Consider the following 23,306-nt stretch of genomic DNA (forward strand, 5'->3'; position numbering starts at 1 on the left):
ATATATAAGTTAAAGTACCAATGATTGTCACACACACACACACACACTAGGTGTGGCGAAATTATTCTCTGCATTTGACCCATCCCCTTGATCACACCCTGGGAGGTGAGGGGAGCAGTGAGCAGCAGCGGTGGCCGTGCCTGTGAATCGTTTTTGGTGATTTAACCCCCAATTCCAACCCTTCATCCTGTGTGTCAAGCAGGGAGGTAATGGCTTCCATTTATATATATACCTGTGTGTATATATATATATATATATATATATATATATATATATATATATATATATATATATATATATATATATATATATATATATATATATATATATATATATATATTTAAATATATATATATATATATATTTAAATATATATATATATATATATTTAAATATATATATATATATTTAAATATATATAAATGTTAAAATATGTATACATAATTACATATATGTATACATACAAATATAAATATAACATATTCGTTAAATACTTTTTTTGTTTTTTATGACATTTGGTTTTGCAAGCTTCCTTTTTTTATTTAATTGTTTTTATTTTTTCAAGCTGATTTTATTTGAATACAAAAAGGAAAAAAACTAATGAAAAATAAAAATGTGGAAGGCGTATAAAAATGGCAGCTTCTGGCAGATTATATCAGAACTTTTTTTTGTTTTTATAAGAAACCATCATCAAAAAGAGCAAATCCATAGGAAAACAGGTACAGTAGAATAACATAAGTACAGTAGAATAATATAAGTTATGAGCATGATTGTGACAAATGCAGAATATGTATTGACTTTTGACATATTCTAATCAATAACAGGTGGGGGAGTGATGCTGCAATACTAATTACTAATTGATTAAAGAAGGTTTAAGATAAGAAGAGGAATAATTCAAATACCAGGTATTATTATACATAGCTTTTGTTTTTACAGCTATTTAAATACAAAAGCACTGAAATCCAAATCAATCTTTCTTTAAAAAACGCTCTCTTGTGAAAAAATATTTAAAAAACATATTGCTTCTATTTTATTGTATCACTTAATGAATTTATTGGGCCGGCAAATTCTTCCACTGCACACAAAATCCAAATAATAGTTGAAGTAAACACAGCCCAGACCTGTTTGTTTACATTTCTCTGTACACTCGTGCTACGCTACGATTGGTTTGAGAGCTTTGACGGACGGGGCTCTCGACCAATAGGAGGCGCCTATTGTTTTTAAACCCCCCCCCTGCGGCCGTGTCCTGCGGGTTCCCGGATATGCATCACAAAGGCTATGAAGCCAAGTTTGCTCACATGCAAAAGAGACTAAAACGTCGCCGTCTTTCTGTCTTCTTTGGGACGTTCTAGCGACGTGTTGTGCTTTTGTGTCCTCGTCTCCAAAGCACAAGTAAGTTCCACTCCGGTTCTGTTCGTCCCAACATCTGTTTTACACTCCAATGCTGTTTGAAGGTCCACACCTCATTTTGAAAAGGAGTTGTCTTGCTAGGCTACAAGCAGCTAAAGTGCCTCAACATCTCCTAGTGTGAGTAATAAACTTCATTATGACGTCTTCTGACAAAAAGACACTTTTTTACTCTCCACTCGAGACGGCTTATTTGTTTTGTTTGTGCCAAGTTTGTTTAAGAATAACTCGTCGACTTGCACTTGTTGGTCATTGAATTAGGTACACTTGTTTTAGGGAATCCCAACGCCTGCAATCTCTCTCATGACCAGCAGGGCGGCGCCAATCTCAGCTTCTTGCATTTAACCTCCTGAGACACACACAAGTCAAAATGGCACACACACACACTCACATATATATATAATGTATGTATGTGTTGTCTCATAGAGAGTCTTGACTCTTTCAAGCTATCTTAACTTGTTTTGGCTTACAGACTTCTTCCAAAGACTCAATGACAACGTTAACAATCATGTTGGTCTTGCGGATTTACAACTTGTATACAAAGTCAAAGAAAGAAAATCGTATTAAAGCGATGCGATGGTAAAAGAGGAGTATGAGAAGATTGTGAAGAATGATAACTATGACGTTCCCTAACTGAGCTGTCTCCTCCCCCTGACTTGTTCCACAAGAACAACTGCATCACTTTCCTTTTGGAAAGTGAAGCAGTGGAACCTGTGGAACCTTTCTGCTGTGTTTCCATTGGAACCTCTTTGCTGTGTTTGCATTGGAACCTCTCTGCTGTGTTTGCAGGACACTTTCCAGGACATGGCGGAAGGAGGCTTTGACCCTTGTGAGTGCATCTGCTCCCACGAGTATGCCATGAGGCGCCTCATCAACCTGGTACGTCTTTTCACCCCACTAAATGTGGCACCTTAGACCTGATATACACGTCTTTTTACCCCACTAAATGTGGCACCTTAGACCTGATATACACGTCTTTTTACCCCACTAAATGTGGCACCTTAGACCTGATATACATGTCTTTTTACCCCACTAAATGTGGCACCTTAGACCAGATATACACGTCTTTTTACCCCACTAAATGTGGCACCTTAGACCAGATATACATGTCTTTTTACCCCACTAAATGTGACACCTTAGACCTAATATACACATCTTTTTACCCCACTAAATGTGGCACCTTAGACCTGATATACACGTCTTTTTACCCCACTAAATGTGACACCTTAGACCTAATATACACATCTTTTTACCCCACTAAATGTGGCACCTTAGACCTGATATACACGTCTTTTCACCCCACTAAATGTGGCACCTTAGACCAGGGACACATGTCTTTTTACCCCACTAAATGTGGCACCTTAGACCAGGGACACATGTCTTTTTACCCCACTAAATGTGGCACCTTAGACCAGATATACACGTCTTTTTGCCCCACTAAATGTGGCACCTTAGACCAGATATACATGTCTTTTTACCCCACTAAATGTGACACCTTAGACCTGATATACACATCTTTTTACCCCACTAAATGTGGCACCTTAGACCTGATATACACGTCTTTTCACCCCACTAAATGTGGCACCTTAGACCAGATATACACGTCTTTTTACCCCACTAAATGTTGCACCTTAGACCAGATATACACGTCTTTTTACCCCACTAAATGTGGCACCTTAGACCTGATATACACGTATTTTTACCCCACTAAATGTGGCACCTTAGATCAGGGACACACGTCTTTTTACCCCACTAAATGTGGCACCTTAGATCAGGGACACACGTCTTTTTACCCCACTAAATGTGGCACCTTAGATCAGGGACACATGTCTTTTTACCCCACTAAATGTGGCACCTTAGACCAGATATACACGTCTTTTTACCCCACTAAATGTGGCACCTTAGACCAGATATACATGTCTTTTTACCCCACTAAATGTGACACCTTAGACCTGATATACACATCTTTTTACCCCACTAAATGTGGCACCTTAGATCTGATATACACGTCTTTTCACCCCACTAAATGTGGCACCTTAGACCAGGGACATGTCTTTTTACCCCACTAAATGTGGCACCTTAGACCTGATATACACATCTTTTTACCCCACTAAATGTGGCACCTTAGACCAGATATACATGTCTTTTTACCCCACTAAATGTGACACCTTAGACCTGATATACACATCTTTTTACCCCACTAAATGTGGCACCTTAGACCTGATACACACGTCTTTTCACCCCACTAAATGTGGCACCTTAGACCAGGGACATGTCTTTTTACCCCACTAAATGTGGCACCTTAGACCTGATATACACATCTTTTTACCCCACTAAATGTGGCACCTTAGACCAGATATACATGTCTTTTTACCCCACTAAATGTGACACCTTAGACCTGATATACACATCTTTTTACCCCACTAAATGTGGCACCTTAGACCAGATATACACGTCTTTTTACCCCACTAAATGTGGCACCTTAGACCAGGTACACGCGTCTTTTTACCCCACTAAATGTGGCACCTTAGACCTGATATACACATCTTTTTACCCCACTAAATGTGGCACCTTAGACCTGATATACACATCTTTTTACCCCACTAAATGTGGCACCTTAGACCAGATATACATGTCTTTTTACCCCACTAAATGTGGCACCTTAGATCTGATATACACGTCTTTTCACCCCACTAAATGTGGCACCTTAGACCAGGGACATGTCTTTTTACCCCACTAAATGTGGCACCTTAGACCTGATATACACATCTTTTTACCCCACTAAATGTGGCACCTTAGACCAGATATACATGTCTTTTTACCCCACTAAATGTGACACCTTAGACCTGATATACACATCTTTTTACCCCACTAAATGTGGCACCTTAGACCTGATACACACGTCTTTTCACCCCACTAAATGTGGCACCTTAGACCAGGGACATGTCTTTTTACCCCACTAAATGTGGCACCTTAGACCTGATATACACATCTTTTTACCCCACTAAATGTGGCACCTTAGACCAGATATACATGTCTTTTTACCCCACTAAATGTGACACCTTAGACCTGATATACACATCTTTTTACCCCACTAAATGTGGCACCTTAGACCAGATATACACGTCTTTTTACCCCACTAAATGTGGCACCTTAGACCAGGTACACGCGTCTTTTTACCCCACTAAATGTGGCACCTTAGACCTGATATACACATCTTTTTACCCCACTAAATGTGGCACCTTAGACCTGATATACACATCTTTTTACCCCACTAAATGTGGCACCTTAGACCAGATATACATGTCTTTTTACCCCACTAAATGTGGCACCTTAGACCAGGTACACGCGTCTTTTTACCCCACTAAATGTGGCACCTTAGACCTGATATACACATCTTTTTACCCCACTAAATGTGGCACCTTAGACCTGATATACACATCTTTTTACCCCACTAAATGTGGCACCTTAGACCTGATATACACATCTTTTTACCCCACTAAATGTGGCACCTTAGACCTGATATACATGTCTTTTTACCCCACTAAATGTGGCACCTTAGACCTGATATACACGTCTTTTTACCCCACTAAATGTGGCACCTTAGACCTGATATACACATCTTTTTACCCCACTAAATGTGGCACCTTAGACCTGATATACACATCTTTTTACCCCACTAAATGTGGCACCTTAGACCTGATATACACATCTTTTTACCCCACTAAATGTGGCACCTTAGACCTGATATACCGTATTTCCTTGAATTGCCGCTGGGAATATAGTATTCGCCTGCCTAGAATTACAGCCGGGTCAAACTCGTTTCGCAAAATAATTAGCGCATGCTTGGCACTTCCGCCGGGTCAAATATGCATCATTAAATGACTCCCGCCTCCTGGTGGTAGAGGGCGCTAGTGATCCTTCTTGCGACTACCAGTACTGCAGAAGACCGGTGCTGCAGAAGAAGACAACAAGTAACAAGCATGAGCAGCGATCGTTTGCTTGCACTTTTACCATGAAGGATTACATATCTAAAATAAAACAGTTTTCTAAACTGGACTTTCAATCGAAGCAGGAGGTTATAATTAAAGGAAGATCTCCAGAGACTTTTAAAACTGAAGAAAGATAAGGAAGACTGCCTTTGATCAGAAGCAGCTGCACATGGACATCATTTATAAGTAAAGGTAAGACCATGATAACGTTTTTTTTAATTAAATGTGCTTTTCATGATAAGGTAAGCGCCGGAGTGAGAAGAGGTTTTAAAATAATTAGCGCATGCTTGCCTATCCCGCATGCTTTTGGTAAGCGCAGGAGTGAGAAGAGGTTTCAAATTAATTAGCGCCCCTGCGGCTATTCAAGGAAATACGGTACACGTCTTTTTACCCCACTAAATGTGGCACCTTAGACCTGATATACACGTCTTTTTACCCCACTAAATGTGGCACCTTAGATCAGGGACACACGTCTTTTTACCCCACTAAATGTGGCACCTTAAACCAGATATACACGTCTTTTTACCCCACTAAATGTGGCACCTTAGACCGGATATACACGTCTTTTTACCCCACTAAATGTGGCACCTTAGACCAGATATACACGTCTTTTTACCCCACTAAATGTGGCACCTTAGACCAGATATACACGTCTTTTTACCCCACTAAATGTGGCACCTTAGACCAGGTACACGCGTCTTTTTACCCCACTAAATGTGGCACCTTAGACCTGATATACACATCTTTTTACCCCACTAAATGTGGCACCTTAGACCAGATATACACGTCTTTTTACCCCACTAAATGTGGCACCTTAGACCTGATATACCGTATTTCCTTGAATTGCCGCTGGGAATATAGTATTCGCCTGCCTAGAATTACAGCCGGGTCAAACTCGTTTCGCAAAATAATTAGCGCATGCTTGGCACTTCCGCCGGGTCAAATATGCGTCATTAAATGACTCCCGCCTCCTGGTGGTAGAGGGCGCTAGTGATCCTTCTTGCGACTACCAGTACTGCAGAAGACCGGTGCTGCAGAAGAAGACAACAAGTAACAAGCATGAGCAGCGATCGTTTGCTTGCACTTTTACCATGAAGGATTACATATCTAAAATAAAACAGTTTTCTAAACTGGACTTTCAATCGAAGCAGGAGGTTATAATTAAAGGAAGATCTCCAGAGACTTTTAAAACTGAAGAAAGATAAGGAAGACTGCCTTTGATCAGAAGCAGCTGCACATGGACATCATTTATAAGTAAAGGTAAGACCATGATAAAGTTTTTTTTAATTAAATGTGCTTTTCATGATAAGGTAAGCGCCGGAGTGAGAAGAGGTTTTAAAATAATTAGCGCATGCTTGCCCATCCCGCATGCTTTTGGTAAGCGCAGGAGTGAGAAGAGCTTTTAAATTAATTAGCGCCCCTGCGGCTATTCAAGGAAATACGGTACACGTCTTTTTACCCCACTAAATGTGGCACCTTAGACCTGATATACACGTCTTTTTACCCCACTAAATGTGGCACCTTAGATCAGGGACACACGTCTTTTTACCCCACTAAATGTGGCACCTTAAACCAGATATACACGTCTTTTTACCCCACTAAATGTGGCACCTTAGACCTGATATATACGTCTTTTTACCCCACTAAATGTGGCACCTTAGACCTGATATACACGTCTTTTTACCCCACTAAATGTGGCACCTTAGACCTGATATACACGTCTTTTTACCCCACTAAATGTGGCACCTTAGACCAGATATACATGTCTTTTTACCCCACTAAATGTGGCACCTTAGACCTGATATACACGTCTTTTTACCCCACTAAATGTGGCACCTTAGATCAGGGACACACATCTTTTTACCCCACTAAATGTGGCACCTTAGACCTGATATATACGTCTTTTTACCCCACTAAATGTGGCACCTTAGACCAGATATACATGTCTTTTTACCCCACTAAATGTGGCACCTTAGACCAGATATACATGTCTTTTTACCCCACTAAATGTGGCACCTTAGACCTGATATACACGTCTTTTTACCCCACTAAATGTGGCACCTTAGATCAGGGACACACATCTTTTTACCCCACTAAATGTGGCACCTTAGACCTGATATACACGTCTTTTTACCCCACTAAATGTGGCACCTTAGACCTGATATACACGTCTTTTTACCCCACTAAATGTGGCACCTTAGACCTGATATACACGTCTTTTTACCCCACTAAATGTGGCACCTTAGACCTGATATACACGTCTTTTTACCCCACTAAATGTGGCACCTTAGACCTGATATACACGTCTTTTTACCCCACTAAATGTGGCACCTTAGACTAGATATACATGTCTTTTTACCCCACTAAATGTGGCACCTTAGACCGGATATACACGTCTTTTTACCCCACTAAATGTGGCACCTTAGACCTGATATACACGTCTTTTTACCCTACTAAATGTGGCACCTTAGACCTGATATACACGTCTTTTTACCCCACTAAATGTGGCACCTTAGACCTGATATACACGTCTTTTTACCCCACTAAATGTGGCACCTTAGACCTGATATACACGTCTTTTTACCCCACTAAATGTGGCACCTTAGACCTGATATACACGTCTGTGGGCTCTGTACCGAGGATGTCGTTGTGGCTTGTGCAGCCCTTTGAGACGCTTGTGATTTAGGGCTATATAAATAAACATTGATCGATTTTTACCCCACTAAATGTGGCACCTTAGATCAGGGACACACGTCTTTTTACCCCACTAAATGTGGCACCTTAGACCTGATATACACGTCTTTTTACCCCACTAAATGTGGCACCTTAGACCATATATACACGTCTTTTTACCCCACTAAATGTGGCACCTTAGACCTGATATACACGTCTTTTTACCCCACTAAATGTGGCACCTTAGACCTGATATACACGTCTTTTTACCCCACTAAATGTGGCACCTTAGACCTGATATACACGTCTTTTTACCCCACTAAATGTGGCACCTTAGACCATATATACACGTCTTTTTACCCCACTAAATGTGGCACCTTAGACCATATATACACGTCTTTTTACCCCACTAAATGTGGCACCTTAGACCTGATATACACGTCTTTTTACCCCACTAAATGTGGCACCTTAGACCTGATATACACGTCTTTTTGCCCCACTAAATGTGGCACCTTAGACCTGATATACACGTCTTTTTACCCCACTAAATGTGGCACCTTAGACCAGATATACACGTCTTTTTACCCCACTAAATGTGGCACCTTAGACCAGATATACATGTCTTTTTACCCCACTAAATGTGGCACCTTAGACCTGATATACACGTCTTTTTACCCCACTAAATGTGGCACCTTAGATCAGGGACACACATCTTTTTACCCCACTAAATGTGGCACCTTAGACCTGATATACACGTCTTTTTACCCCACTAAATGTGGCACCTTAGACCTGATATACACGTCTTTTTACCCCACTAAATGTGGCACCTTAGACCTGATATACACGTCTTTTTACCCCACTAAATGTGGCACCTTAGACCTGATATACACGTCTTTTTACCCCACTAAATGTGGCACCTTAGACCTGATATACACGTCTTTTTACCCCACTAAATGTGGCACCTTAGACTAGATATACATGTCTTTTTACCCCACTAAATGTGGCACCTTAGACCGGATATACACGTCTTTTTACCCCACTAAATGTGGCACCTTAGACCTGATATACACGTCTTTTTACCCTACTAAATGTGGCACCTTAGACCTGATATACACGTCTTTTTACCCCACTAAATGTGGCACCTTAGACCTGATATACACGTCTTTTTACCCCACTAAATGTGGCACCTTAGACCTGATATACACGTCTTTTTACCCCACTAAATGTGGCACCTTAGACCTGATATACACGTCTGTGGGCTCTGTACCGAGGATGTCGTTGTGGCTTGTGCAGCCCTTTGAGACGCTTGTGATTTAGGGCTATATAAATAAACATTGATCGATTTTTACCCCACTAAATGTGGCACCTTAGATCAGGGACACACGTCTTTTTACCCCACTAAATGTGGCACCTTAGACCTGATATACACGTCTTTTTACCCCACTAAATGTGGCACCTTAGACCATATATACACGTCTTTTTACCCCACTAAATGTGGCACCTTAGACCTGATATACACGTCTTTTTACCCCACTAAATGTGGCACCTTAGACCTGATATACACGTCTTTTTACCCCACTAAATGTGGCACCTTAGACCTGATATACACGTCTTTTTACCCCACTAAATGTGGCACCTTAGACCATATATACACGTCTTTTTACCCCACTAAATGTGGCACCTTAGACCATATATACACGTCTTTTTACCCCACTAAATGTGGCACCTTAGACCTGATATACACGTCTTTTTACCCCACTAAATGTGGCACCTTAGACCTGATATACACGTCTTTTTGCCCCACTAAATGTGGCACCTTAGACCTGATATACACGTCTTTTTACCCCACTAAATGTGGCACCTTAGACCAGATATACACGTCTTTTTACCCCACTAAATGTGGCACCTTAGACCAGAGACACAGTCGTGTTAAGACCATTCCAGTATTGAAAGTCCAATGATTCCAAATAGATTGGACTATAGACCGTAGGAGCAGGACATCCTGGTTCCTGCTCGGTCCGTGTTTACCTTGGGAACCAGGACACAGTTTCTTGACAGGACTGTGCTTATTGGACATGTGCCAGCGTTCAGTACACAGTGCTGTTCCACCCGACTCCATACAGGTCCAACTAGCATGGCAAGGTACACCTTAGTTCCAGAAAGAAATGCCAACACAGCTATTTTTAGTCTTGACAGACTAGAACTGCAGATAGTTTTATAATACTTCACAGTAAGTTCAATGACTTCCTCATATTTGGAGGTATTTAAAGGTGCCATATGTAGTAACGTGGCCAGAAATGGTACGGTCAACATTCTGTAGTCCCCTCCCTCTCCCTGACTGGGGTTGCCAGCCGAATCCAGTTCACTGGACTGGGCTACTCCAAGGAACTTCAAACTTCCACTGCCTCTTACTAGGGGTTGAAGTCTGGGACCATGATGGCTGAATAGACAATGTCAATAACAAATCTCTAACCAACACATTTTACACAGAAATAAGGAAGAAGTAGGTCATGTCTGCGTACAACATCACAACAATCATGTGGTTATTGTCAGTACTATCAGACAACACAACAAGCATGTGGTTATTGTCAGTACTATCAGACAACACAACAAGCATGTGGTTATTGTCAGTACTATCAGACAACACAACAAGCATGTGGTTATTGTCAGTACTATCAGACAACACAACAAGCATGTGGTTATTGTCAGTACTATCAGACAACACAACAAGCATGTGGTTATTGTCAGTACTATCAGACAACACAACAAGCATGTGGTTATTGTCAGTACTATCAGACAACACAACAAGCATGTGGTTATTGTCAGTACTATCAGACAACACAACAAGCATGTGGTTATTGTCAGTACTATCAGACAACACAACAAGCATGTGGTTATTGTCAGTACTATCAGACAACACAACAAGCATGTGGTTATTGTCAGTACTATCAGACAACACAACAAGCATGTGGTTATTGTCAGTACTATCAGACAACACAACAAGCATGTGGTTATTGGCAGTACTATCAGACAACACAACAAGCATGTGGTTATTGTCAGTACTATCAGACAACACAACAAGCACGTGGTTATTGTCAGTACTATCAGACAACACAACAAGCATGTGGTTATTGTCAGTACTATCAGACAACACAACAAGCATGTGGTTATTGTCAGTACTATCAGACAACACAACAAGCATGTGGTTATTGTCAGTACTATCAGAAAACAAAGACTAAAACAACCGACACTAGCAATGGTTACACTAGTGGAAATAAGTAGAACATGCTTAGCAGCCTATTGTACGCCCACAACTAAAAGGAGACGTGTTACCAAGGTATGCCTATAGGCTACTGTTGCAAACCTTTCAGATTGCCATATAACTTGGTGCATGTAGTCCACAATATGCAAACACCAACGAGGAATTATTGTATCATGTGATTTAGCTGTCTCCATACCTTTCACATAGCATGCTAATAAGCATTACACTTGGAGCTAAGCACCATCACACTAAGCATTGCTTGCAGGAACATACTATAAACATACTATAAACATACTATCTTTGTTAGACAAGATCATAGACTGTATTGGACAATATAGTTTACATACCAAATGCTCATTTCCATGTATTACAAGTAATAAGAAAAGGTAAATGCCTGACTTACCTATCAAGGAGGAAATTAGCAAGTTTGGCATCAGATGGAAAAAAACCTTCAATGGTCTCCATCTTTCAAAGTCATCCCCGATACAAATCCTGGTTTTGTTCCTGGCTTTGTCATGAATAAGTTGAGAATGGTAACTTTTAGATGTACTAAAGTCTGACATGTTTAGTAACTTTACCAGTGGCAGTAATCAAATGCTGATTCACAGTCCTAATAATCATTGAATTAGTTCAGATTTGGTTTTAAATGTGCATAGAGAAACGTACAATATTTAGTTTTTTTATTATAAATGTTTAGGATTTTTTAACTATCATGTTAGCAAAAAAAATCTATATTTTTGTTTACTTTGAATTACATTTTTTTTCGTAATTTTTAAAATGTTGATATTTTTTATATATATTTGTATGTATATGTATGTATATGTATATATATATATGTATATGTATATATGTGTATGTATATATATATATGTGTATATATATATGTATGTATGTGTATATAATAGATACATATATATATATATATGTATATAATATATATCTATATATATGTATATGTGTATATATATATATATATATATATATATATATATATATATATATTTTTTTTTTTTTTTAATATGGACATATATATAATATGCACATATATATATATAGATATGTGCATATTATATATATGTCCATATTAAAAAATATATATATATATATATATATATATATATATATATATATATATATATATATATATATGTGTGTGTATATATATGTGTGTATGTATATATATATATATATATATATATATATATATATATATATGTATATATATATATATTTTTTAATATGGACATATATATAATATGCACATATCTATATATATATATATATATATATATAGATATATATATATATAGATATAGATATATATATAGATATATATATAGATATATATATAGATATGTATTAAAAAAATATATATATATATATATATTATATATATGTCCATATTTAAAAAAAAAATATATATATATATATATATATATATATATATATATATATATATATATATATATATATATATATATATATATATATATATATATATATATATATATATATATATATATATATTAGGGCTGCAACTAACGATTAATTTGATAATCGATTAATCTGTCGATTATTACTTCGATTAATAATCGGATAGAAGAGACAAACTACATTTCTATCCTAACCAGTATTTTATTGAAAAAAAACAGCATATTGGCACCATACTTATTTTGATTATTGTTTCTCAGCTGTTTGTAAATGTTGCAGTTTATAAATAAAGGTTTATTAAAAAATAAATGTTTTTAATTTAAAAAAAATAAATAAAAAAACCTCTGCGCATGCGCATAGCATAGATCCAACGAATCGATGACTAAATTAATTGGCAACTATTTTAATAATCGATTTTAATCGATTTAATCGATTAGTTGTTGCAGCCCTAATATATATATATATATATATATATATATATATATATATATATATATATATATATATATATATATATATATATATATATATATATATATATATATATATATAAACATACATGTCAACTGTTAGCATGTTAAGGATGGTGACGTTTTTTAACTAGCTTTTTAGCTAATTGTTGCCATCTTGGCAGTATGCTAGCGTTTCTTATATTAGCATGCTAACCTTAGCATGCTAACCTTAGCATGTTATCTTTTTTTGCTATCTTTTTTTAGTTCATTTAGTATGTTTAGACCTAAAATCAAGCATGCTAACCTTAGCATGCTAACTTTTTTTGCTAGCTTTTTTTTTTAGTTCATTTAGTATGTTTAGACCTAAAATCAATGTGTGTGATATCGGGTGCTGTTGAGCAAGTTAGCATACTGGTGGCAGGTTAGTATAAAATGAATGGAAACAGCAACTTTGTGGCTTCTAAAGGGTTTATTGACGTTGACGTGCACTTCCAAATATGAACTTGATGTATTGAAGAGTGAAAGTGAGTTCTGAGTCAGTTTGTCCTTGATTGCAGCTGAGGAACTCTCAGTCGTACTGCACAGACAGCGAGTGTCCACCAGACAGTACGTATCTCTCCCCGCTCTTTTCTCACCATTTGGCGGACCAGCGGCAACGTTTGTGTGCACAGTGCCCGGACCCAGCATGGAGGGCCTGCTGGAGGGCGGAGGAGATCTGACGGTGCCCATGATGCTGATGGGCTGGGTGGTGCTGGCTGTCATCCTCTTCCTGCTGCGCCCCTCCACCCTCAGAGGATCCTCCGCCGCCGCCGCCAAGCCCGACAGAGCCCACAGTGTGAGTTCCTGTGGCGAGTGTCACGTGACACCTCATCCCTTTGACGCCCATTTGTGTTACAGAGCGATGAGCGGGAGCCGCCAGCGCCCCCTGTGGACTAGCCAAGGGAAGGTGGATCCTTCATCTCAGTGGACTAGCCAAGGGAAGGTGGATCCTTCATCTCAGTGGACTAGCCAAGGGAAGGTGGATCCTTCATCTCAGTGGACTAGCCAAGGGAAGATGGATCCTTCATCTCAGTGGACTAGCCAAGGGAAGATGGATCCTTCATCTCAGTGGACTAGCCAAGGGAAGGTGGATCCTTCATCTCAGTGGACTAGCCAAGGGAAGGTGGATCCTTCATCTCAGTGGACTAGCCAAGGGAAGGTGGATCCTTCATCTCAGTGGACTAGCCAAGGGAAGGTGGATCCTTCATCTCAGTGGACTAGCCAAGGGAAGGTGGATCCTTCATCTCAGTGGACTAGCCAAGGGAAGGTGGATCCTTCATCTCAGTGGACTAGCCAAGGGAAGGTGGATCCTTCATCTGTTTTCTTTTCCAAACTTCTTCATTCATTTTTGTTCAGGATTTTCTTCATTAAATCCCAATTAATGCTTCCAGTTGTTTGGGTTAGTCCCTCAAAATAAATGTCCATGTGTGGAAGGAGACACACATGCTGTACCCTATTTTTCGGAGTATTAGTCGCACCGGCCAAAAATGCATAATAAAGAAGGAAAAAAACACATATAAGTCGCACTGGAGTATAAATAAGTCTCACTGGAGTATAAGTCGCACTGGCCGAAAATGCATAATTAAGAAGGAAAAATCATATAAGTCGCACTGGAGTATAAACAAGTCTCACTGGAGTATAAGTCGCACTGGCCGAAAATGCATAATTAAGAAGGAAAAAAAAATATATAAGTCGCACTGGTCGAAAATGCATAATAAAGAAGGGAAAAACATATATATATAAGTCGCACTGGAGTATAAGTCGCACTGGCCGAAAATGCATAATAAAGAAGGAAAAAAACATATATAAGTCGCACCAGCCGAAAATGCATAATGAAGAAGGAAAAAAACATATATAAGTCGCACCGGCCGAAAATGCATAATAAAGAAGGAAAAAAATATATATAAGTCGCACTGGTCGAAAATGCATAATAAAGAAGGAAAAAACATATATATAAGTCGCACTGGAGTATAAGTCGCACTGGCCGAAAATGCATAATAAAGAAGGAAAAAAACATATATAAGTCGCACCGGCCGAAAATGCATAATAAAGAAGGAAAAAAACATAAGTCACACTGGTCGAAAATGCATAATAAAGAAGGGAAAAAATATATATATGTCACACCGGCCGAAAATGCATAATAAAGAAGGAAAAAAACATATATAAGTCGCACCGACTTATACTCCAGTGCGACTTATATATGTTTTTTCCTTCTTTATTATGCATTTTCGACCAGTGCGACTTATGTTTTTTTCCTTCGTTATTATGCATTTTTGGCCAGTGCGACTTATACTCCAGTGCGACTTATGTTTTTTCCTTCTTTATTATGCATTTTCGACCAGTGTGACTTATGTTTTTTCCTTCTTCATTATGCATTTTCGGCCGGTGCGACTTATATATGTTTTTTTCCTTCTTTATTATGCATTTTCGACCAGTGCGACTTATATGTTTTTTCCTTCTTTATTATGCATTTTCGGCCAGTGCGACTTATATATGTTTTTTTCCTTCTTTATTATGCATTTTCGGCCGGTGCGACTTATATATGTTTTTTTCCTTCTTTATTATGCACTTTCGACCAGTGCGACTTATGTTTTTTCCTTCTTTATTATGCATTTTCGACCAGTGCGACTTATATATGTTTTTTCCTTCTTTATTATGCATTTTCGGCCAGTGCGACTTATATATGTTTTTTTCCTTCTTTATTATGCATTTTCGACCAGTGCGACTTATGTTTTTTCCTTCTTTATTATGCATTTTCGACCAGTGCGACTTATATATGTTTTTTTCCTTCTTTATTATGCATTTTCGGCCGGTGCGACTTATATATGTTTTTTTCCTTCTTTATTATGCATTTTCGACCAGTGCGACTTATATGTTTTTTTCCTTCTTTATTATGCATTTTCGGCCGGTGCGACTTATGTTTTTTTCCTTCTTTATTATGCATTTTCGACCAGTGCGACTTATATATGTTTTTTTCCTTCTTTATTATGCATTTTCGGCCGGTGCGACTTATATATGTTTTTTTCCTTCTTTATTATGCATTTTCGACCAGTGCGACTTATATGTTTTTTTCCTTCTTTATTATGCATTTTCGGCCGGTGCGACTTATATATGTTTTTTTCCTTCTTTATTATGCACTTTCAACCAGTGCGACTTATATATGTTTTTTCCTTCTTTATTATGCATTTTCGACCAGTGCGACTTATATATGTTTTTTTCCTTCTTTATTATGCATTTTCGGCCGGTGCGACTTATATATGTTTTTTTCCTTCTTTATTATGCATTTTCGACCAGTGCGACTTATGTTTTTTCCTTCTTTATTATGCATTTTCGACCAGTGCGACTTATATATGTTTTTTTCCTTCTTTATTATGCATTTTCGGCCAGTGCGACTTATATATGTTTTTTCCTTCTTTATTATGCATTTTCGGCCAGTGCGACTTATATATGTTTTTTTCCTTCTTTATTATGCATTTTCGACCAGTGCGACTTATATATGTTTTTTTCCTTCTTTATTATGCATTTTTGACCAGTGCGACTTATATGTTTTTTCCTTTATTATGCATTTTCGGCCAGTGCGACTTATATATTTTTTTTTCCTTCTTTATTATGCATTTTCGGCCAGTGCGACTTATATGTTTTTTCCTTTATTATGCATTTTCGGCCAGTGCGACTTATATATATTTTTTTCCTTCTTTATTATGCATTTACGACCAGTGCGACTTTTTTTTTTTTTTTTCCTTCTTAATTATGCATTTTCGGCCAGTGCGACTTATACTCCAGTGAGACTTATTTATACTCCAGTGCGACTTATATATGATTTTTCCTTCTTTATTATGCACTTTAAAATGTTTTATGTGGAGAAAATATTGCATATATGTGTGGTTGCCATATTAAAAACATCAAAGTTTTCTTTAAAACAAACAAAATAGTAGTTCAAACGTAAAATGGACAGATATATCTGAAGTTGATCTCGTAACTTAAGTGTTGAAAGTAAAAAAACAACAACTAATAAATGTATCACTTTATGAGTGGGGCACCTTTTGGATCCCAAATATATTTAATGGGATTTTATTTTTTATTTATCTTTACACTGTGATTACTCAAAAATAATAATGAATTAAAATCAATGTTGTCCTGCATTATTGATCTTTTATGGCTCTAATGACTAAAAACGGCATATTTCAGTTTTACTATAAAAAAACCAAGTTGTCTTTGACAAAAAAGGCTTTTTTTTGAAGTTCTGAAGTTGATATAGATTTACTGTAAGCGTTAAATCAAAAAATAAATATATTTTGTTATGGTTTGAAAATGAAAAATATCAAAATGGCCCCCGCATGCTTTAATTTTTCCATGTGCGGCCCTCAGTGGAAAAAGTTTGGACACCCCTGAGGTATGGTGAAGATAAGGTCCTTTTTTTTTTAAATTAATAAAATAAGATAAATAAATTACAAACATTTTCTTGAATAAAAAAAAAAGTAAAACAATATAAAAACAGTTACATAGAAACTAGTAATGAATGAAAATGAGTCAAATGAAGTGTTAAAGGTTAGTACTATTAGTGGAGCAGCAGCACGCACAATCATGTGTGCTTACGGACTGTATTCCTTGCAGACTGTATTGATATATATTGATATATAATGTAGGAAGCAGAATATTAATAACACAAAGAAACACTTTTGTGTGAATGGGGGAGGGAGGTTTTTTGGGTTGTAAGTGTATCTTGTTTTTTATGTTGATTTAATTTAAAAACAAACAAAAAACATACCGATAATAAAAAAACGATACCGATAATTACTGATATTACATTTTAAAGCATATATTAACATATTATCGGACATCTCTAATCACAAGTGTTTCAATCATTAGTAAGAAGCAGTGCCAGCTGTTTTAATCATTTGAAATGCATCATTAAATCAGCAGAATGAGACTAGTTTAGTTTAGTTTTATCAAGGATCCCAATTAGTCAACAGCGCTGTGGAGACTATTCTTCCTGGGGTCCAAAGAAACAGTAGAAAACATCCTTTTTTTTTTGTGTTATTTTGTATTTGTTTACAATTAAATGTACAATATTATTACATTCCATTCATTCATTAAATAAAAAATAAAGTATATGGTGTACTTCTATGGACTATCAACTGATGACTACTGTTCTTTTATTTCCAATGTATAAGTATGTATATACACTATGACCATCAGGTGTCCTAATCACTAATCACAGGTGTATCAAATCCAGCACTTAGGCATGGAGACTGTTTCTACAAACATTTGTGAAAGAATGGGCCGCTCTCAGTGATTTCCAGCGTGGAACTGTCACAGGATGCCACCTGTGCAACAAATCCAGTCGTGAAATTTCCTCGCTCCTAAATATTCCAAAGTCAACTTTATTATAAGAGAATGGAAGAGTTTGGGGAACAACAGCAACTCAGCCACCAAGTGGTAGGTCACGTAAACTGACAGAGAGGTCAGCATAGTGCAAAGACTTTCTGCACTGTCAGTTCCTACAGAGCTCTACTTTCCAATTAGCCCACGTACAGTACGCAGAGAGCATCATGGAATGGGTTTCCATGGCCGGGCAGCTGCATCTAAGTCATACATCACCAAGTCCAATGCAAAGCGTGGGATGCAGTGGTGTAAAGCACGTCGCCACTGGACTCTAGAGCAGTGGAGACGCCTTCTCTGGACTGATGAATCACGCTTTTCCATCTGGCAATCTGATGGACCAGTTCTGGTTTGGATGTTGCCAGGAGAACGCTACGTGTCGGACTGCATTGTGCCGAGTGTGAAATTTGGTGGAGGAGGAATTATGGTGTGGGGTTGTTTTTCAGGAGTTGGGCTTGGCCCCCTTAGTTCCAGTGAAAGGAACTTTGAATGCTCCAGGATACCAAAACATTTTGGACAATTCCATGCTCCCAACCTTGGGGGAACAGTTTGCAGCGGGCCAACATGACTGTGCACCAGTGCACAAAGCAAGGCCCATAAAGACATGGATGACAAGAGTCTGGTGTCAATGTACTTGACTGGCCTGCACAGAGTCCTGACCCGAAAAAAGACCACACAAATCCCCTCATTAGGTCAGGATTATTCAAACTAAAAGACATTGTAGACTTGCATACTCTATTAGTGATGTTCAAAGCTAGAAATAAAGTTCTTCCGAAGGACTTACAAAAGTTCTTTGTGTTCACGTCTGAAGATGAGAACCACAGAAGGCCGTGTGACTTTAAACATCCAAGAGTCCCAACACATTTGAAACAAATGTCTGTTGCTGGTGTGAAAGCACGGAATTCTCTAAAGAAAGACTTAAAAAGCTGCAAGAATATTTTAGAATTTAAAAAGAGTTACAAAAAGAGACAACTGGGATTATGTCAACCTTGATTTTTGATTTTGATTGTACGTGTCATTGTGAAAATGCTTAGACGAAAATGAAAATTCAGCATAAACGAAAATGAAAATTCAGCAAACAACGAAGCCGGACTGAGCGTGGCGAGAAAGGTGAGTAAATAGCTTTCTGATTAGTGCTCGGCAGCAGGTGAGCGTGCCGACCACTAACTAGAGGCAGGTGAACCCAATTAGTACCCATGGTAACCAAAACAAACCCAGGGGTGCTCAAAACAGGAACTCAGGGAGTCCAAAACATGACTAAACAAAACATGATCTGGGAAACGGGTCATGACAGGACCCCCCCTTAAGGACAGATTCCAGATGTCCCCAGAATACCACAAAAAAGAACAAGTTCAAGAGTCATGGGAGGGCGGAGGGAGGACTTGGTGGTGGGTCGCCAGGCCAGGTGTTACAATCAAAACAGCTACTGTGTAATCAGTACACTACTTACAGTACAAACACTTTTTAGGGCGCAACAACATGCCATAGACACTACTGCCATCTAACGTGTTGCAGGTGCAGCTGTAAGTGCAACTTATTGTCATGCTTGCGCGATAATAAGACGAGATATAACAACAGGACAGTGGTTGTCATAATCGGCTCATTTTGAAATGTTGCAATAAAAATTAGATTTTGTTAAGATTTTATGAACGCACACAAGTTTAGATAATGCTTTATTTTGATGAACGGCCATATATTTCGACCGAAGTGTGTCATTTTGCAAATAATCTAGGAATTATGAAATTTGAATGTGGTGTTTGGAAAAGTGTGTAAATCCTTTCGAAAAAAGACACACAGTTAAAACGAAAATTAAAAGTATGTTGGAGGTGGAGGGAACAGTGATAAAGTCATCTAAAATAGTTTGTGTTAAAAAGGGGGCAGATAAATATAAGAATATTATTCTAACATCTGCTCCTTTCTGATCATGGAAATGTAAAAGAAACAAAAAACCATGAAAGTGTGAAATGTACGTGGCTTGTATGTATGCATTTTCATGAAAGGAATAAAAAGAAATGAATGAATGAATACATAATATAATCTGAAGGTATGCATAATAACATATATATATATATATATATATATATATATATATATATATATATATATATATATATATGTATATATATATATATATATACTGCTCTTAAAGGCCTACTGAAACCCACTACTACCGACCACGCAGTCTGATAGTTTATATATCAATGATGAAATCTTAACATTATAACACATGCCAATACGGCCGGGTTAACTTATAAAGTGACATTTTAAATTTGCCGCTAAACTTCCGGTTCGAAACGCCTCTGAGGATGACGTATGCGCGTGACGTAGCCCGACGAACACGGGTATGCCTTCCACATTGAAGCCAATATGAAAAAGCTCTGTTTTCATTTCATAATTCCACAGTATTCTGGACATCTGTGTTCGTGAATCTGTTTCAATCATGTTCATTGCATTATGGAGAAGGAAGCCAAGCAAGCAAAGAAGAAAGTTGTCGGTGCGAAATGGACGTATTTTTCGAACGTAGTCAGCCACAACAGTACACAGCCGGCGCTTCTTTGTTTACATTCCCGAAAGATGCAGTCAAGATGGAAGAACTCGGATAACAGAGACTCTAACCAGGAGGACTTTTGATTTGGATACACAGACGCCTGTAGAGAACTGGGACAACACAGACTCTTACCAGGATTACTTTGATTTGGATGACAAAGACGCAGACGTGCTACTGTGAGTATGCAGCTTTGGCTTTTTTTTTGCGTATGTACGTAACTTTTTTAAAATATATAAGCTTTATGAACCTTGGGTTAGGTGAACGGTCTTTTGGGCTGAGTGATTGTGTGTGTTGATCATGTGTTTGAATTGTATTGGCGTGTTCTATGGAGCTAGGAGCTAGCAGAGGAGCTAGGAGCTAGCATAACACGTACCGTACCGTAAGTGCGCGTCACGTACGTAACTTTTTAAAAATATATAAGCTTTATGAACCTTGGGTTAGGTGAACGGTCTTTTGGGCTGAGTGATTGTGTGTGTTGATCGGGTGTTTGAATTGTATTGGCGTGTTCTATGGAGCTAGGAGCTAGCAGAGGAGCTAGGAGCTAGCATAACAAACACGCAGGTGTTATTATGCAGGATTAATTTGTGGCATATTAAATATAAGCCTGGTTGTGTTGTGGCTAATAGAGTATATATATGTCTTGTGTTTATTTACTGTTGTAGTCATTCCCAGCTGAATATCAGGTACCGTGAGTATGCAGCCTTGGCTGCTAAACATTCGATAACTTGACCGTATGTGCGCGTCACGTACGTAACTTTTTAAAAATATATAAGCTTTATGAACCTTGGGTTAGGTAAACGGTCTTTTGGGCTGAGTGATTGTGTGTGTTGATCAGGTGTTTGAATTGTATTGGCGTGTTCTATGGAGCTAGGAGCTAGCAGAGGAGCTAGGAGCTAGCATAACAAACACGCAGGTGTTTTTATGCAGGATTAATTTGTGGCATATTAAATATAAGCCTGGTTGTGTTGTGGCTAATAGAGTATATATATGTCTTGTGTTTATTTACTGTTGTAGTCATTCCCAGCTGAATATCAGGTCACCCCCGGCTCTCACAGCATCTTCCCTATCTGAATAGCTTCAACTCCCCACTAGTCCTTCACTTGCACTTTACTCATCCACAAATCTTTCATCCTCGCTCAAATTAATGGGGAAATTGTCGCTTTCTCGGTCCGAATCTCTCTCACTTCATGCGGCCATCATTGTAAACAATAGGGAACTTTGCGTATATGTTCAACTGACTACGTCACGCTACTTCCGGTAGGGGCAAGCCTTTTTTTTATCAGATACCAAAAGTTGCAATCTTTATCGTCGTTGTTCTATACTAAATCCTTTCAGCAAAAATATGGCAATATCGCGAAATGATCAAGTATGACACATAGAATAGATCTGCTATCCCCGTTTAAATAAAAAAAATTCATTTCAGTAGGCCTTTAACTATGCATGAACTCCAAGTTCCTAAGCTTCAGTTGTAAATGGCGATTATGTGGTTTATGTCGCCCTCTAGAGGCCAAACTACGCCATCGCAGTTGCAATGGCGGCACATAAGCCATTAGTCAACGAGACTAAATGACCTCTCAATTTACCCAAACAAACCTCTGAACTTAGCACACGATGCGCCAAACATGTTATATTTAGTATAAGTATATTCAAATGCTGTACGTATATGACAAAACTTACATTTAGTCGTCGTCACACAAGCAGATATTGATCGAAAACGGGCAAAGACTTTACTTTAAGGGGGAAATGACGTCACATTTTAATTACCAAATTAAAAGCACAGGAACATTACAGAACTAGTTAACTGCACACAATAGGCTTTCGTACAGTGTGTATGTATGTATGTGTTGTGTATATGTATATATAGTGTATATATAAATACATGCACTATATATATGTAATGTTTACTGCTTAAACCTTTATTGTTGACTTTTCCCCGCCTTTTTTTTTTTTTCGACTAGTTTTCTTTTTCTCGCGGGTCCGTCGTCTTATTACTTTCACTCTGACACCATGTTGTGATTAGCTATACACGAGAAGTATTACGAACTAATCTGGATAATAACTGGACGTAGAAAACTCTTATTTCTCAGTTTAGCCCGGGAGCTTTGTTTATTTTATTTTTT

The 23,306-nt window shown here is 38.0% G+C and overlaps 2 protein-coding genes across 3 annotated transcripts in view; one reads left to right on the top strand and one right to left on the bottom strand.

Moving 5' to 3' along the window:
* ube2kb (ubiquitin-conjugating enzyme E2Kb (UBC1 homolog, yeast)) overlaps positions 1 to 22,903 on the bottom strand; it is a 32,628-nt gene extending 9,725 nt beyond the window's left edge. The window contains exon 1 of the mRNA XM_062026322.1: positions 22,864 to 22,903. The gene's annotated coding sequence lies outside the window, so the exon portion shown is untranslated. The remainder of the gene's footprint in view (positions 1 to 22,863) is intronic.
* smim14 (small integral membrane protein 14) lies at positions 1,237 to 14,642 on the top strand. Of its 2 annotated transcripts, XM_062025993.1 has the most exons (6): positions 1,238 to 1,392; positions 1,455 to 1,527; positions 2,197 to 2,286; positions 13,775 to 13,823; positions 13,889 to 14,052; positions 14,115 to 14,642. In XM_062025993.1, exons 3-6 carry the CDS (start codon positions 2,212 to 2,214, stop codon positions 14,151 to 14,153), a joined length of 327 nt encoding a protein of 108 aa, XP_061881977.1. In that variant the 5' UTR covers positions 1,238 to 1,392; positions 1,455 to 1,527; positions 2,197 to 2,211; the 3' UTR covers positions 14,154 to 14,642. The 2 variants fall into 2 exon arrangements, with proteins under 2 accessions (XP_061881975.1, XP_061881977.1); XM_062025991.1 differs by lacking the exon at positions 1,455 to 1,527 and having other exon boundaries at positions 1,237 to 1,392.
* Positions 22,904 to 23,306: the final 403 nt, after the last annotated feature.

Source organism: Entelurus aequoreus, linkage group LG18 (genome assembly GCF_033978785.1).
Source record: "Entelurus aequoreus isolate RoL-2023_Sb linkage group LG18, RoL_Eaeq_v1.1, whole genome shotgun sequence".
NCBI lineage: Eukaryota > Metazoa > Chordata > Actinopteri > Syngnathiformes > Syngnathidae > Entelurus > Entelurus aequoreus.